This window comes from Salmo trutta, chromosome 12 (assembly GCF_901001165.1).
Source record: "Salmo trutta chromosome 12, fSalTru1.1, whole genome shotgun sequence".
Taxonomy (NCBI): Eukaryota; Metazoa; Chordata; class Actinopteri; order Salmoniformes; family Salmonidae; genus Salmo; species Salmo trutta.
In genome coordinates, this window is record NC_042968.1 from 65,130,455 (window position 1) to 65,145,996 (window position 15,542).

Here is a 15,542-nt window from a genome sequence, read left to right on the forward strand (position 1 = left end):
TCTTCCATCCCTCTCCTCTCCCTGCCTAGTCACCCATCTGTCCTTCTGATTCACTTTGAAATAACAGCTTAGCAAGCCTCGGGAAAACCAAGGCTTCTTTACATTCTGTTGGAGATTTGGAAGGATGGCCCAGCAAGATCTTAGCAGGAGTCATAGTTCCAATGGGGATGTGGGGTGCTCTTGAGCTATTTCTCACTGTAGACTACGAGTCACTACAGCAAGTAGTAAGTCATTATACTTGTCACCTTTAGGTAAAGTGTTAGACATATTTAGCAATGTTTTTATGAACTATCAATGTATTTTATACTGGTGAAGTACTGCTAATGACATCAAACTGTTAATTTGATTAGATACCAAATCCTGAGAGGTTGCCATTAGTGCAATTAAGAAAATTGGTCTGGCAAGGGGCAATATAGTGTGCGAAAAACAGAGAATTCACTGGACTTAAGAATTAGATTTCAGAAATAGATGAAAAGAAACTAGGACAACACTTTACCAACAGGTACATACTATATTACTCATATAAGCGCCTTCTAAATGTCTAATAGCGATACTTCTACTAGGCCATGTGTCGTGAATCCCCTTTGCTTTCAAATGTTAATTTCATGGAATGTTTGAATGAAATGGAATGAAAGTGGTTTGCTGACACACACACACACGCACACACATAATTTCCTTGGCTTCTGGAATTAATAACTTGTAAATCAAGACTGATTCCAGTCAAATACGTTGAATGAAGAACTGTCATGGCGATTCAAACAATAAAAAAACGTGTGATTTAAAAATACACAATCAAGCAGCAGGAATAATAAAGCAGGAGAAACACCATGAATCATCAGGTAAGATACAGACTCTTGGCCCAGTTTGTCTGCTGTTCCTCTCCCTGGCACGTGCCACTGGATTTACAGTCATGATCACACACTAGCCTACTCCCTGTTTCCTCCTCTGCTGTGTCAGGCTCACTATACAATACTCACATCTAAACCCTGTAGACCGCAGTCTGACAGAAAGGCTCTCATATAACTCCGCGCCATTGTGATAATATTGAAATGCATGTTTTAGGCTACATATTTCCAACATGTAAATGAGAAATCGGTCTCTTTATTAATACAGCCTCATAACGGGTGAGAACTGAATGATGTGTGACATCCCTCTTGTCCCAAACCGGCTGCGCGCGTGCGAGATCGTGCATAAATTTGTTTGTCCCCCCACACCAAATGCGATCACGACACGCAGGTTAAAATATCAAAACAAACTCTGAACCAATTACATTAATTTGGGGACAGGTCGGAAAGCATTAAACATTTATGGCAATTTAGCTAGCTAGCTTGCACTTGCTAGCTTATTTGTCCTATTTAGATAGCTTGCTGTTGCTAGCTAATTTGTCCTATTTAGATAGCTTGCTGTTGCTAGCTAATTTGTCCTGAGATATAAACATTGAGTTGTTTTTTTACCTGAAATGTACAAGGTCCTCTACTCCGCCAATTAATCCACACATAAAACGGTCAACCGAATCGTTTCTAGTCATCTCTCTTCCTTCCAGGCCTTTTCTTCTCTTGACTTTATATTGCGATTGGCAACTTTCATAAATTAGGTGCATTACCGCCACTGACCTCGTTCGTCTTTCAGTCACCCACGTGGGTATAACCAATGAGGAGATGGCACGTGGGTACCTGCTTCTATAAACCAATGAGGAGATGGGAGAGGTAAGACTTCCACCGCGTTCAGCGTCACAAATAGAACTGACTTCAATTTTAGCCCTTGGCAACGTAGACGCTCGTTGGCACGCGCGAGCAGTGTGGGTGCAATAATTGAATAATATAGATTTCAAAATGTATTTTGCAACGCTCACACACGCGATGCGAGCGGTGTAGTTAGCCTGTTAGGCGTAATTCTGCAAATTAGGCGTCCAATAGGCATTGAGATCCTGTGTCTGTCTTTTCTTTCCCAAACATTATTATGTAATCTGCAGTTTGGACGTAGGTCTAGGCCTTTATTACAGCCAAGACCATGTACTATGGAACGCCGTTTGGGTATTTGCGTGTCAAAAAGATACACGTCAAATAACACTATTTGACGTGTCAGATAACAATATGTAAACTATATGCAAATGTTGGCCAATCACTATATGAAAAACTTCTCATTCCTCACTAACAAATGACTAAGTCATGTCGAACCTTGAAAACATGAGACCGCTTTTTAAGTTTTGCCAGCCAAGTGCGTCAAATAGTGTTATTTGATGTGTATCTTTTTGACACGCAAAAACTCAAACGGCGTTCCATAATGTGCCAGTGTATTATTATTTAACTTACTGTATTTACACAAGCCATATTGCATAACTGTCATTAGCTCATGGAATGTTACAAAGGATTTGGTTTTGGAGAGGTCTAATCCACAGCTAAATTACCTAGATCTACTACTGAGCTGATATCATTCATACTATACATATTACAGCTTTATGACATCAATTTAAAAACCACTATAAATTGAAAACATATGACTCAGCTGTCCTCAGTATAGTCACACTCCAAACCAAGGTAGGCCTTTTGGGTTGCAATGGTCATACACACCTGCTTGCATATTTGGAATGCGTAGGCTAACCTGATCTCTTGAGAATCATGCTGTTGGGTTCATTTATTGAATATTATTTGCTTATCTAATTGCGCTACCATTACTGAAGTAATCGATTTGTATACCTTGTTCATCAGTGACATGGGCAGTGGCGGATTTAGGTATAGGTGACATGGCAGCCGCCCAGGACGTCATCTTGCCGTGGACGGCACCGGGCGTCTGCACAATTTTTTGGGGAATGGTGACAGTTGCGCGATCGGTTTTCTATCGGTCATTTGCATGTCACGTCAATGATATCATGTCACCTTGTGGGACTGTGGGTAAATTAACCTTGTCGGAGTGGGCGCCTTGATTCTAGTTTGTGAGCTAGACAGGCTACTGCCTGGGAAGGTCTCTCACTCAGAAGTACGAGATAGGGAGGCGGGTGGGGGTAGGTTGACCTCAGTTCTCCCCACTGGAAGCCCGAGGTAGGGGGAGCATCTATCAAATAGCGCACCTCTAACTTTGTACAGAACTAATGCAATTAGTAAAATCAGTCACACTACGAAATGCTACCAAATAATCCACAATTCATTCATAATACTGTGAATATATAGTTTCACAGACATATTGTTGCATTTTTTTTCTGGTTTGTGCAAAATCGTTAATTATATAAAACTCTGTTGCTGTTGATTGCACATTTATCAAGAAGGGGGTAGCTGCATACTTGTCTTTATCCCAGATGAACATGTTTTATCTTACAATATGATGACCGATATTTAGTGAGCCTTCAGGATGAGGAAAATGCCTCAGCCCGTCATAAATCTGGTTCATGTTTAAGCTGCGCACCCATTTTCCAGTGATTTGCGATGCTACTGAATAGCCTACTGCTATTTCGTTTGAACAGTTAGAGAGATGCCCAAAAGCCCCTACATGGCCTGCGACATGCACGGACCTCAACCTCAGGGGATTGGGCAATAGGCCTAGTAGCAGGTCCGTCTAAAAACAACCATCCGTTATTTTTAAACCATACACTTATGCTGTTTTACAACTGCTACTCATGCTGCATAAATTATGCTTGTAGCGGGCATCGTGGGCCAAATGGGTCTATGTGCATTGCCTCCTGTATATGCGGATGAAAGCACAGTAAAACACGATTTCCGAAAAGGTGTTACCATACCGAATGCGGATTTATCTCCGGGCTTATGTGCTCCATACAGAGGGCAGGACACACCCTCCGCCATTATCCATCTAATACTGCAGACCAAGACTATCATCAGACTGTTCAACCTACATTTCCTTGTTTGAACCGTTGGACCTGAAAGATGACGTTCTACGCAGCGTAGGTGATCCATCATAGGGGTGAGGCATTGCTGAAACAGCGGAATCCCTTAGACGCAGCGCTCCTGGATGGAGAATATTAATTGTTATAGGCCTACAACGGTCCATTGTGCGGTTAACATTGTGCCTAAATAAAAAAGTCATGGACCAGGAACAGCCTATGTTAGACGATGTGTCCTAATGTCGCCCCAATGCCGCACAGTTTGTATTTTAATTTCCGATTGGAAGTATATTATGGGTGTATCTGTCTTTCTCGACTTTCTCATGCAGAGTTCGATTTTTTTTTTTATCATTGATCATTGGCCGCAGCGCGCGAAGAATAACCATGTGCAGTTTGTATTAATGCGCATCAGCATCGCTGGAGCGCTGGTATACATGGCACAGGTATAGGACCCTGGTTCATGCTGATAACCATCGCTGCACAATGGTAAATCAGCGCACAACAACCTGCCGCATCCTGGGGAAAAACACGCACCCACACATTGACTTCACCACCTCATCCGAGGAAAATGCACTGTGCATCCCATCGATGCGTATCAATGGACTGAGAAAAATGCACAGTGCATCCCATCGATGCGTTTCCATGGATGCTTATTCCATATCAAATAGTCAAACGGGATGTATAAATATAATAAGGTATTCTTACTTTCACCGACCACCGCCTTGAGTCCTATGGGTGCCATGATGCTATTGTGTGTTTTACCGTATTCTCTCCCTTTGACTCCCTCTTTCTCCCTTGCGGTATTCCTCTCGTTTCTCTGCTCGACCGAATGTGCATGCCTCACATCGCAGCTGACTGCGGAGCTTCGAATAGAGACGTCACTCCGTTTCCCTCCGCCCCCACATCAGTGGCTACATTAGCCAATTCATTTAAACATTTGCCAATTTCATTATTATACGGTTTATAATGTTTTACATATTTAGTTTTTCATTCCTTAAGTAGTTCATCTTTTTTTCGTTTTTTCTCTTAATGTGAAAAAACACAACTCTATATTTTAATTTGCAATTTGCACCTGTATGTGTTTTACTGATAGGCCCATATTAACTTTTGAATAGTCGAATGCATTTGTAGTGCAAATATGTTGTGTAGCCTATACGAATCACTGACGCGTTTTAATTGGCTGTACCTTTTTTAGAATTTGCCAAAACTCTTCAGCCAAAACTGGATGAAAATCGTCCGTGGTGGTCCTTTTAACGTTTGCCAACGTCGATGTTCCACACGGGGGCGCAGTACACCTCTTTTGGCCAGTCTCATCCCCATCTCTCTCACTCCTCTCACATCTCTCACTCTCTCATCACCCTCTTCCTAAACATGGCATTGTTAACTGTCAGTGTCAAAGATGACTTTCTTACCAAAACAGAAGTCAAACAATTGACACGAACTTAAAAGAATGGCATGTCATCATCAAACACGATAGATGGCTGTAGACTATCCTAGACTTCTGTTAAAAAACGATTATTAGCCTACATTTTTTTCCAAAGCTAAAAGCAACATTTCCTTACCTCAATAACGAAGTTGAAATTTGGGACAGATATCATTTCGGTAAATAAGAAAAGGTTATTCTATGAACACCACACAGAATCAGAATGATCCAGATTCTGTAATCCTTTTTGGCTGTGTTTAGACGAGCAGCCCAATTCTGGTATTTTCCCCACTAATTGGTCTTTTGACCAATCACATCAGATCTATTCACATCCGATCATTTTTAGAGCTGATCTGATTGGTCAAAAGGCCAATTAGTGAAAACAAATATTCAAATTGTGCTGCCTGTCGAAACACAGCCTTTTTTTTGCAATTCAGGATCAGATCGATCTGTCTGTCTTTGAGCCAGTTTTTTAACAAAGAATCGGAGCGGATCATTCTAATCCAGATATCACAATATGGTTGTGTTTACACAGGCACCCCAATTTTGATCTTTTTCCACTAATTGGTCTTTTGACCGATCATATTAGGTCATAAAAAGAGCTCATATGAAAAGGTCTTATATGATTGGTCAAAAGACCAATTAGTGGAAAAAATATCAGAATTGGGTTGCCTGTGTAAACAATATCATATTGTATCATATCAATATAATATCATATCAATATCACAGAATCCAGATTCTCAGTGCTTTGAACAGGGCTGCACCTTGCCATCTACTGGATAGGTTAGGGTACTACTACACTGTCATAGGGAAAAATAAATTACATGAATAAAGGTACCTAGATTAAAAGTAATAGAGCCTGCATATAATTTATAAGTAAGTACACACATTTATTTAACACTTCTCAATATAACAACTGACCACATGCCTATACTGCGGTCAATTTAACATAATTAACCTTTAGTTTTCAGATGGAAGAATGTTTTCTAAGCCTTGTCAATTTAATTACATTGACATTTATTGGTTGTAGAGCCTTTCACCTTTCTAAATCCACCTTTCCAGTGGAATAAAAATAATCCCGATTTTCGGCACCAAAACTATACTTATCACCTTTGAAAAACGCAAAAACAGCATTTAATCTTGATTTGAAGTCAGATTGGATTACCAAATCCAAATCCGGAGGATCAGAATCTAATTTCAGTTTTGAAAAACCCAATTCTAAAATGTAATACTATCCGATTGCAGGAAATCTGATCTGATCAGATAAAATGCATAGAAAAATGATTAATCAAGACAATGATTCATCCGTTCTATTCAGTACTTTTCTATGCATTTAATCTGATCCGATAGGCGAAATCCAGATAATAATAAAAAAGAAAGTGGGCCCAGAAGATTCATTTGAATGCCACACCCATGGCATTGAATGGAGGCTGAACAATTATGAGTTTCAGAGGGTGTGTCTTGTCAGAATGAACGAGCCCGCTCTAATTTTACATTTAATCCAGACGAGGTACAACACGAAACGCTCTACCACAAACTTCTGTCGACCCAGGTTTTCTGGAGGATAAGCGACCAACTTGCTTTTAAAACATTGATTTTTGGGTCGTTTCGGGGGAGGGCAAAGTGCTACGCAGTAGGCTAGTGGTTTTCTTCATCACCTAGTTTCAGATATTGTCCTTGATATTGGCCAACGCGTCTCTCTTGCCCCTTCGCTTGGGGTCGATTTCGTCGGTGATTGTTGCTAGTTCGCCAAGGGGGTGTTGCCATGGGGGATGTTATTTCCACTCACCTGGACGAGGGCAAGCGAGAGATGATTACAGGTAAGCTCTCCCTTCTCATGACAACTGAACTCGTGGAAATAAAGTTGAATTTCCCACTATTTTCCCTCTTGAGTTGCTGCCTAATTTGCGTAAAATGTGAAGAGGGGTACAAGACAATTGATTTTTAAAACGATACGTCCTTCCACACTCACAGGAAACTTACTCGACAGTCGGCATCCCTTGAAAGTTAGGCTACATTGTTTCAATAAATTACAGAATGTTACAGAATGTCGAATTGCTTCGCATAACCCTCAGCTGAAGAACATTTCGAACAGTCAGTCTCCCTCCCCATGCTTGAAGCAAGCCCAAAGTGAAAGTCCTTATTTCTCAGAGACAATAACTGCTTTCCCAATGACAGGCGGCTTGATCATAATGTTTGTGCAGTAGTTTGGCCCATACAGAAGTCTATTAAAAGCATGTATTGCCCAACCTCTCACTCCCACAGATGTATTTTAGTCAATTTAGGGAGCGGAGTAGTCTAAACTCTCACATGGATTTGAACTATTTATGTTTGAGGAATGCAATCCCTCTTGTAGAAGTTCTATACTATTGCTTGAGCATTGGTTTGCTAACTTCTCATGTTGAAATGTGTCCTTCTGAAAGATAAACAGGGGTGAGAGCTGGAATGAGGGTAGGCCTATTTGGGCTACTTGTGATTCACTGAACCAGTCCACAATTCAACCCTGTTGATATACAGTTGCTTGGGTGAAGTGAGGTCTGATCAGGCTACTCCAGCCTTGTATTTTCACTCAGTCTGGGGTTCTGACCTCAGAATCCAGGATATGTCTGGTTGTGGCTGGAAACAATGTATGCCACTTTCCCCCCCAGACTCACCCTCATTCCTGATTTACAATTGATTCTCTCCACCATGAATGTCTGTTTGTGCCTTCTATAAGACTTGTCATCCAGAGAATAAGCAGATTTACAGATATCTGTGGTCTCTCCACATAAGAATGGATTAATCCCAATTGGCACCCTATTCTCCAGTTCACTACTTTTGACCAGAGCCCTATGGGTCCTGGTCAAAAGTAGTGCCCTATATAGGAAATAGTGTGCCATTTGGGATGGAACCTCTCCTAGGGGAGTCCTTCCTGGTAACATGAGGTATCAACTCTAACACTGCTGCTTCTTGAGAACGTGAAAGCCAGCTCTGTGCTGTTCACACTACTACTTCAGTCAGATCTGTTGAAGTGACAGGTCTGTCACAAACGGCAAGCAACTTCTAGTGAGGCGATCAGAATGTCATCACAAGCAAAAGGAGCCTCGTTTACACCTTGCTGTAACATGTGGGTTTTTTGATCTGATCAATATGATCTAATCCCTATCTGATCATGGTATTAAAATGTCTCATCTGTCCACTTTGTCTGCATTGTGATCAGATTTCCAGGTAACTCCCTGTGTGTGTGTGTGTGTGTGTATGTATGTATGTATATATATATATATATTTTTTTTTCAAACTAACATGAATTTATTTAAGACAATTATTAATGCCATACGTCATTGGTGCTTCCTGTCAATGTTAGAGGCGGGTATAATTATGAATTGAAATGTTTTGACCATCCAGATCGTTTTACACTTGGTTGATATCCAGATACACCTCCAGAGGTGGTCAGGAAGAACTGGTCACATTACAATGCATCTTTTAATGATCTACACGTCAAAAAATGTGGACAAGATCAGGACAAAGGATGCTAGTTAGCACCAGGTATAAACCTGGCTAGAGTAGGCCAATTATTTCCCCGCTACTGCAAGAGTATAGTACGTCACTGTTCATAGTAATATACACACTACCTAATACTGAAAAAATAAAGCCTAGCCAGTTGATATAATAGTGAACCCTTCCTCCACTGATCAGACTGTATTTTAGTCTGGTAAAGAGACGGGGCAGGCAGTAGCTGTAGCTTCTAAAGATGTCCGAAGCTTCAGAAGGAAAGAGAGAAGGAAGGAAAAAGCAGGTAGGAACATGCCTTGCTATTAATGAACAGAAAGCCAGTCTGGTTCTCACACAGATGAATGGAAAGTAACCCCCCCCTCCATTCTGTCTATGACTTTCTACATGCCTTTTTAGTTCATATCTCTGTTTTCATTTTATACCTTTTGTCTACTTCACAAACACGACCCAACCAACTGCTTAAGGTGACAGTTCTGTTTGGGTGTGGGTGGGAGAAGTGGTTAGTCAGCTCTTGTCCATGGGGAGTATACTGTTTGGAATAGTTAGCTGTACTGGGGGATGTCTCCACATTTGCTGTCAAGGTACATTCTCACCAGCTGACACACACATTCCTGTTTTTCTTTCATACTCCTAGACTTTTGTTAATCAGTTGTCAGTGAACTGCTTGACCCCAGTCCATCACTCCCTCATCCCCTAAAACATACAATACAGTAGGCCTACCCAGTGACAGTACATACCATTTCAAGCTGCAGGAGTTTTCCAGTCAGTCTAGTTTTCCATCTGTAAAGAGTTCCAACAGTCTGCAACCAACAGAAACAGGATGGCTAATGTTCAATGCATTCTGACTACTGTACTTCTCACTCACACAGAGGCTGGAGGTAGGTGTGGGTGCTGTCCATCTGACCCCCAGACTGCTCCTTTGCTCTGACGCAATCAAAGCCAGGTTTGGACTCCAGATGACAGGGCACAGAGTTCCATGACTTAGGCCTTGAGTGTAATTAAATCTCCATCAGTTTAGTCTGCTGCAGACTGTCAGTCAAGCCATGCCTTCATTCCAGTGGGGAAGTGTGTAATTTGACCTAACTCCTTGTGAGAGTGGCTTTGGCACACTAACCCAGCCTGTCGGCAGTGCAGTACGTGAATTAAATATACTGAACAAAATATAAACGCAACAATTTTAAAGATTTTACTGTTATAGTTCATATGAGGAAATCAGTTAATTTAAATAAATTCATTAGGCCCTAATCTATGGATTTCACATGACTGGGAATATAGATATGTGTCTGTTGGTCACAGACTCCTTAAAAAGGGTTCTGGATCAGAACCAGTCAGGGGCCTCCCGAGTGACTCAGTGGTCTAACGCACTGCATCGCAGTGCTTGAGGTGTCACTGCAGACCCAGGTTCGGATCCCAGGCTGTCTCACAGCCGGCCATGACCAGGAGTCCCAAAGGGCGGCGCATAATTGGCCCAGTGTCGTCCGGGTTAGGGGAGGGTTTGGCTGGGGGGGCTCTTTTTGGCTCATTGCGCTCTAGCGACTCCTTGTGGCGGACCGGGTGCCTGCAGGCTGACTTCATTTGAATGGTATTTCCTCCGACACTGGTGCGGCTGGCTTCCGGGTTGAGCTGGCGGGTGTTAAGTGCGGTTAGGTGGGTCATGTTTCGGCGGACGTATGACTCGACTTTCACCTCTCCAGAGTCCGCTGGGGAGTTGCAGCGATGAGACAAGATTGCAATTGGATATCACAAAATTGGGGTAAAAAAAATGTCACTATCTTGTGCACTGCATGAGTGAAATGGTGGGCACAACACATCTCCATCGCATAGAGTTGATCAAGCTGTTGATTGGCCTGTGGAATGTTGTACTACTCCTCTTCAATGGCTGTGCGAAGTTGCTGGATATTGGCGGGAACTGGAACGCTGTTTTAAAAGTAAATCCAGAGCATCCCAAACATGCTCAATGTGTGACATGTCTGGTGAGTATGCAGGCCAAGGAAGAGCTGGGACATTATGCTGAAATGTGAGGTGGTGTTATTATGCTGAAATGTGAGGTGGTGGTAGCGGGGGATTAATGGCATTCAAATTGCCATCAATTTAAAATGCAATTGTGTTCGTTGTCCGTAGCTTATGCCTGCCTGCCCATACCATAACCCCACCACCATCATAAGGCACTCTGTTCACAATGTTGACATCAGCAGCCATACGTGGTCTGCATTTGTGAGGCCAGTTGGACGCACTACTACATTCTCTAAAACAACGTTGGTGGTGGCTTATGGTAGAGAAATGAACATCAAATTATCTGGCAACAGCTCTTGTGGACATTCCTGCAGTCAGCATGCCAATTGCATACTCCCTCAACTTGAGACATCCGTGGCATTGTGTTGAGACAACTGCACATTTTAGTGGCCTTTTGTCCACAGCACAAGGTGCACCTGTGTAATGATCATGCTGTTACTGTGTTTGATGGGGTTGAGGTCAGGGCTCTTTGCAGACAAGTCAAGTTCTTCCAAACCGATCTCGACAAACCATTTCTGTATAGACCTTGCTTTTGTGCACAGGGCATTATTACGCTTAAACGGGAACTAAGTCACCTAGCCCAAACCATGAAAAACAGCCCTAGACCATTATTCCGCCTCCACCAAACTTTACAGTTGGCACTATGCATTTGGGCATGTAGCGTTCTCCTGGAATCTGCCAAACTCAGATTCGTTCGTCGGACTGCCAGATGGGGAAGCGTGATTCATCACTCCAGAGAGCGCGTTTCCACTGCTCCAGAGTCCAATGGAGGCAAGCTTTACACCAGTCCAGCCAATGCTTGGCATTGCGCGTGGTGATCTTTGGCTTGTGTGCGGCTGCTCGGCCATGGAAACCCATTTCATGAAATTCCAGACGATCCATTCTTGTGCTGACGTTAGTGAGTGTTGCAACCAAGGACAGATGATTTTTACGTGCTGCCCATTCAGCACTCGGCGGTCCCGTTCTGAGCTTGCGTGGCCTACAACTTTGCGGCTGAGCCGTTGTTACTTCTTGACGTTTCCACTTTACAGCAACAGCACTTACATTTGATCGGGGCAGCTCTACCATGCCAGAAATTTGACCTACTGACTAGTTGGAATGTAGACAATAAGTAAAAAAAAAATTAAAAGTTACACAAAACACACCAACAATTATAATTTTTTTGCACAATTTGGTTGGGAGAATGCAAAATGTCATCTTGTGGGTGAAATTGCCGAATCCACTAATTTGAAGGGGTGTTCACTCACTTTTGTGTGTATGTTTGAGGTAGATGTGTACATCAAGGCAAAGTGACTAGGCATCAGGATAGATAAAAAGAGTAAAATAAAGAACAGATTTGCAGAAGCGTGTGAGTGTTTGTCGGTATGCGTGATGTGTGTGTACCAGTCAAAAGTTTGAACACACCTACTCATTCAAGTGTATTGTTTATTTGTGCTATATTCTACGTTTTAAATAATAGTGAAGACATATAAACTATTAAATAACACATATGGAGTCATGTAGTAACCAAAAGTGTTAATCAAAATGTATTAAAAGTAGCCACCCTTTGGCTTGATAACCACTTTGCACACGCTTGGCATTCTCTCAACCAGCTTCATGAGGTCGTCACCTGGAATGCATTTCAATTAACAGGTGTGCCTTAAGTTAATTTGTGGAATTTATTTCCTTAATGCATTTGAGCCATTCAGTTGTGTTGTGACAAGGTAGGGGGGGGGGTATACAGAATACAGCCCTATTTGGTAAAAGGCCAAGTCCATATTATGCCAAGAACAGCTCAAATAAGCAAAGAGAAATGACAGTCCATCATTACTTTAAGACATGAAGGTCAGTCAATCTGCTGCATGAATCAGGCCTTCATGGTTGAATTGCTACAAAGAAACCACTACTAAAGGACACCAATAAGAAGAAGACTTGCTTGGTCCAAGAAACATGAGCAATGGACATTAGACCGGTGGAAATCTGTCCTTTGGTCTGATGAGGGCAAATTTGATATTTTTGGTTCCAACCGCTGTGTCTTTGTGAGGCGCAGAGTAGGTGACTGGATGATCTCCGCGTGTGTGGTTCCCACCGTGAAGCATGGAGGTGTGGGGGTGCTTTGCTGGTGACACTCAGTGATTTATTTAGAATTCAAGACACACTTAGCCAGCATGGCTACCACAGCATTCTGCAGCGATATGCCATCCCATCTGGTTTGGGCTTATTTTTAATATAACCTTTGTTCTTAACTGACTTGCCTAGTTAAATAAATAACTCTTTACAATGACATCCCACTGTTCCCGGGTAGGCCAACTGCCTTGTTCAGGGGCAGAATGACAGATTTTTACCTTGTCAGCTCAGGGATTCGATCTAGCAACTTTTAGGTTACTGGCCTAACGCTCTAACCGCTAGGCTACCTGCCGCTCCAGTGGGCTTAGTCCCACTACCATTTGTTTTTCAACAGGACAATGACCCAACACACCTCCAGGCTGTGTAAGGGCTATTTGGCCAAGAATGAGAGTGATGGAGTGCTGCATCAGATGACCTGACCTCAACAATCCCACAACCCAATTGGGATGAGTTGGACCGCAGAGTGAAGGAAAAGCAGTGCTCAGCATATGTGGGTGCTCCTTCAAGACTGTTGGAGAAGCATTCCATGTGAAGGTAGTTGAGAGAATGCCAAGAGTGTGCAAAGGTGGCTACTTTAAATTATAAAATATTTTGATTTAATACTTGATTACATGGTTCCATGTGTTCAGTGTTAATGTCTTAACTATTGTTCTATAATGTAGAGAAAGGTTAAAAAAACTTGCATGAGTAGGTGGGTCAACTTTTGACTGGTGCTGTGTGTATGCATAGAGTCTGCGCAAGATAGTTAGTCCAGGTAACCAATAATTCACTATTTAGCAATCTTATGGCTATTTTATCAGTCATATGGCTTGGGGGTAGAAACTGTCTTGGAGCCTGATGGTCGGTGAGCCGATGCTCCGGTATTGTTTGCCGGACGGTAGCTGGTTGGACAGTCTATGGCTTGGGTGACGGGAGTCTTTGGCAATTTTTTGGGGCCTTCCTCTGACGCCTGATCTATAGGTCCAGGATGTCAGGGAGCTCGGCCCCAGTAATGTACTGGGCTGTCCGCACCACCCTCTGTTGCGCTTTGTGGTCGATGGTGGTGCATTCGCTATACCAAGCGGTGATGCTCTCAATGGTGCAGCTGTAGAACCTTTTAAGGATCTGAGGGCCCATGCCAAATTTTTTTCAGCCTCTTGAGGGGAAAGAGGCGCTGTCGTGCCCTTTCCATGACTGCGGATGTGTGTGGACCACGTTAAGACCTTAGTGATGTGGACTCCAAGGAACTTCAAGCTCTCGACCCGTTCCACCACAGCCCTGTGGATGGAGGCATGCTCTCCCCTATTTCTCCTGTATTTCATGATCAGCTCCTTGGTCTTATTGACGTTGAGGGAGAGGTTGTTGTCATGGCACTACACTGCCAAGTCTCTGACCTCCCTGTAGGTGGTCTCATCGCCATCAGTGATTAGGCCTACCACCATCATGACATCAGCAAACTTAAAGGAAAACTCCACACAAACTATCTTTTGGTATTTGTTTCATTAGTCCGTTGAGATATTCCCAAAATGTTTTGAATGTCATCATTCAAGTTTTCAAGATGTGTAACTTTCAAAATACAGAAACTTTCAAAATGCATCATGGTGCTGCGTTTTGCATATCTTGATATCGACCTTGTGCCATCCCGAACTCCACTGAACCTCTAATCAGGTTAGCAATGCTAACAAGTACATGTAAATGCTAACGAGTGCGGTATTTGACATAAACTACTTGCAGGACAGACATCCCAGCTCATAAAGTTATAAAATGCTGCACCCACAAATACAATATTAGACAGCAAGGTGCTTGATTCAGTAGGGGATTCTCTGCTGTTACCAAGAGAAGCTTGATTTAGCAAGAAGCTAACCACTTAACTAGCTAGTTAACTAGCTACTACGTTAGCAAACCAAATGCACAACTGCAGAGCATTTAGCACATTTTATACAGTTAGCTTAATAGTTAAGCTATCTAGCTGGCAAACGTTTAATAAATACAAATTAAAGCTTGGAATTCCATAGTGTAACTAAATCTTCTGGCGCATGCTGCACAATAGTGAGTGTAACTTACAAGGCTTCCGGTCTCTCGTCGTTGTGTGCTTGTAAACAAAACCACGTGAACGGGGACTACTGTTAAACTTCATAATGTGACTGGTGAAATTAAGAATGCAATCTGCTTTATCTCCTAGCGTATTGTACAAGTTGGTATTTACTTAAATAGCTACAAATATTCACATTTTATTAAACTTCAGTATACCTCCCAAGCCTACTTGAGGGGCCCCCGTGTTGACGGTCAGTGTGGCGGAAATATTGTTGCCTACCCTCACCACCTGGGGCCGTCCCGTCAAAGTCCAGGATCCAGTTAACGAGCCAGGTATTCAGTCCCCTGTTCCCCAGCTTGGTGATGAGCTCGGAGGGCACTATGGTGTTTAACGCTGAACTGTAGTCTGAACATCATTCTCACATAGTTATTTCCCCTCTTGTCCAGCTGGGAGAGGACAAGCACTTCATAATTACATATGTGAGTGCTACAGGGCGATAGTAATTTAGGCAGGTTATTTTGGAATTTTTGGGAACAGGGACAATGGTGGTCAGCTTGAAACATGCTGGCATTACAGACTGGAGAGATTGAAAATGTCCATGAAGACACTTGCCAGCGCATGCTTTGAACTCACCCTGGTATTCCCTCTGGCCCGGCGGCCTT

The 15,542-nt window shown here is 42.6% G+C and overlaps 2 protein-coding genes across 3 annotated transcripts in view; one reads left to right on the forward strand and one right to left on the reverse strand.

Annotated features, from left to right (window-relative positions):
• Window positions 1-4,693, reverse strand: part of LOC115203987 (syntaxin-binding protein 1-like) — a 50,050-nt gene extending 45,357 nt beyond the window's left edge. For both annotated transcript variants that reach the window (XM_029769155.1, XM_029769154.1), the window contains exon 1: window positions 4,538-4,693. In XM_029769155.1, the coding sequence (XP_029625015.1) occupies window positions 4,538-4,574 (37 nt within the window). In that variant the 5' untranslated portion in view covers window positions 4,575-4,693. The remainder of the gene's footprint in view (window positions 1-4,537) is intronic.
• A 2,048-nt stretch (window positions 4,694-6,741) lies between these two features.
• LOC115203988 (niban-like protein 1) overlaps window positions 6,742-15,542 on the forward strand; it is a 76,009-nt gene continuing 67,208 nt past the window's right edge. The window contains exon 1 of the mRNA XM_029769157.1: window positions 6,742-7,075. Within this exon, the coding sequence (XP_029625017.1) occupies window positions 7,021-7,075 (55 nt within the window). The 5' untranslated portion in view covers window positions 6,742-7,020. The remainder of the gene's footprint in view (window positions 7,076-15,542) is intronic.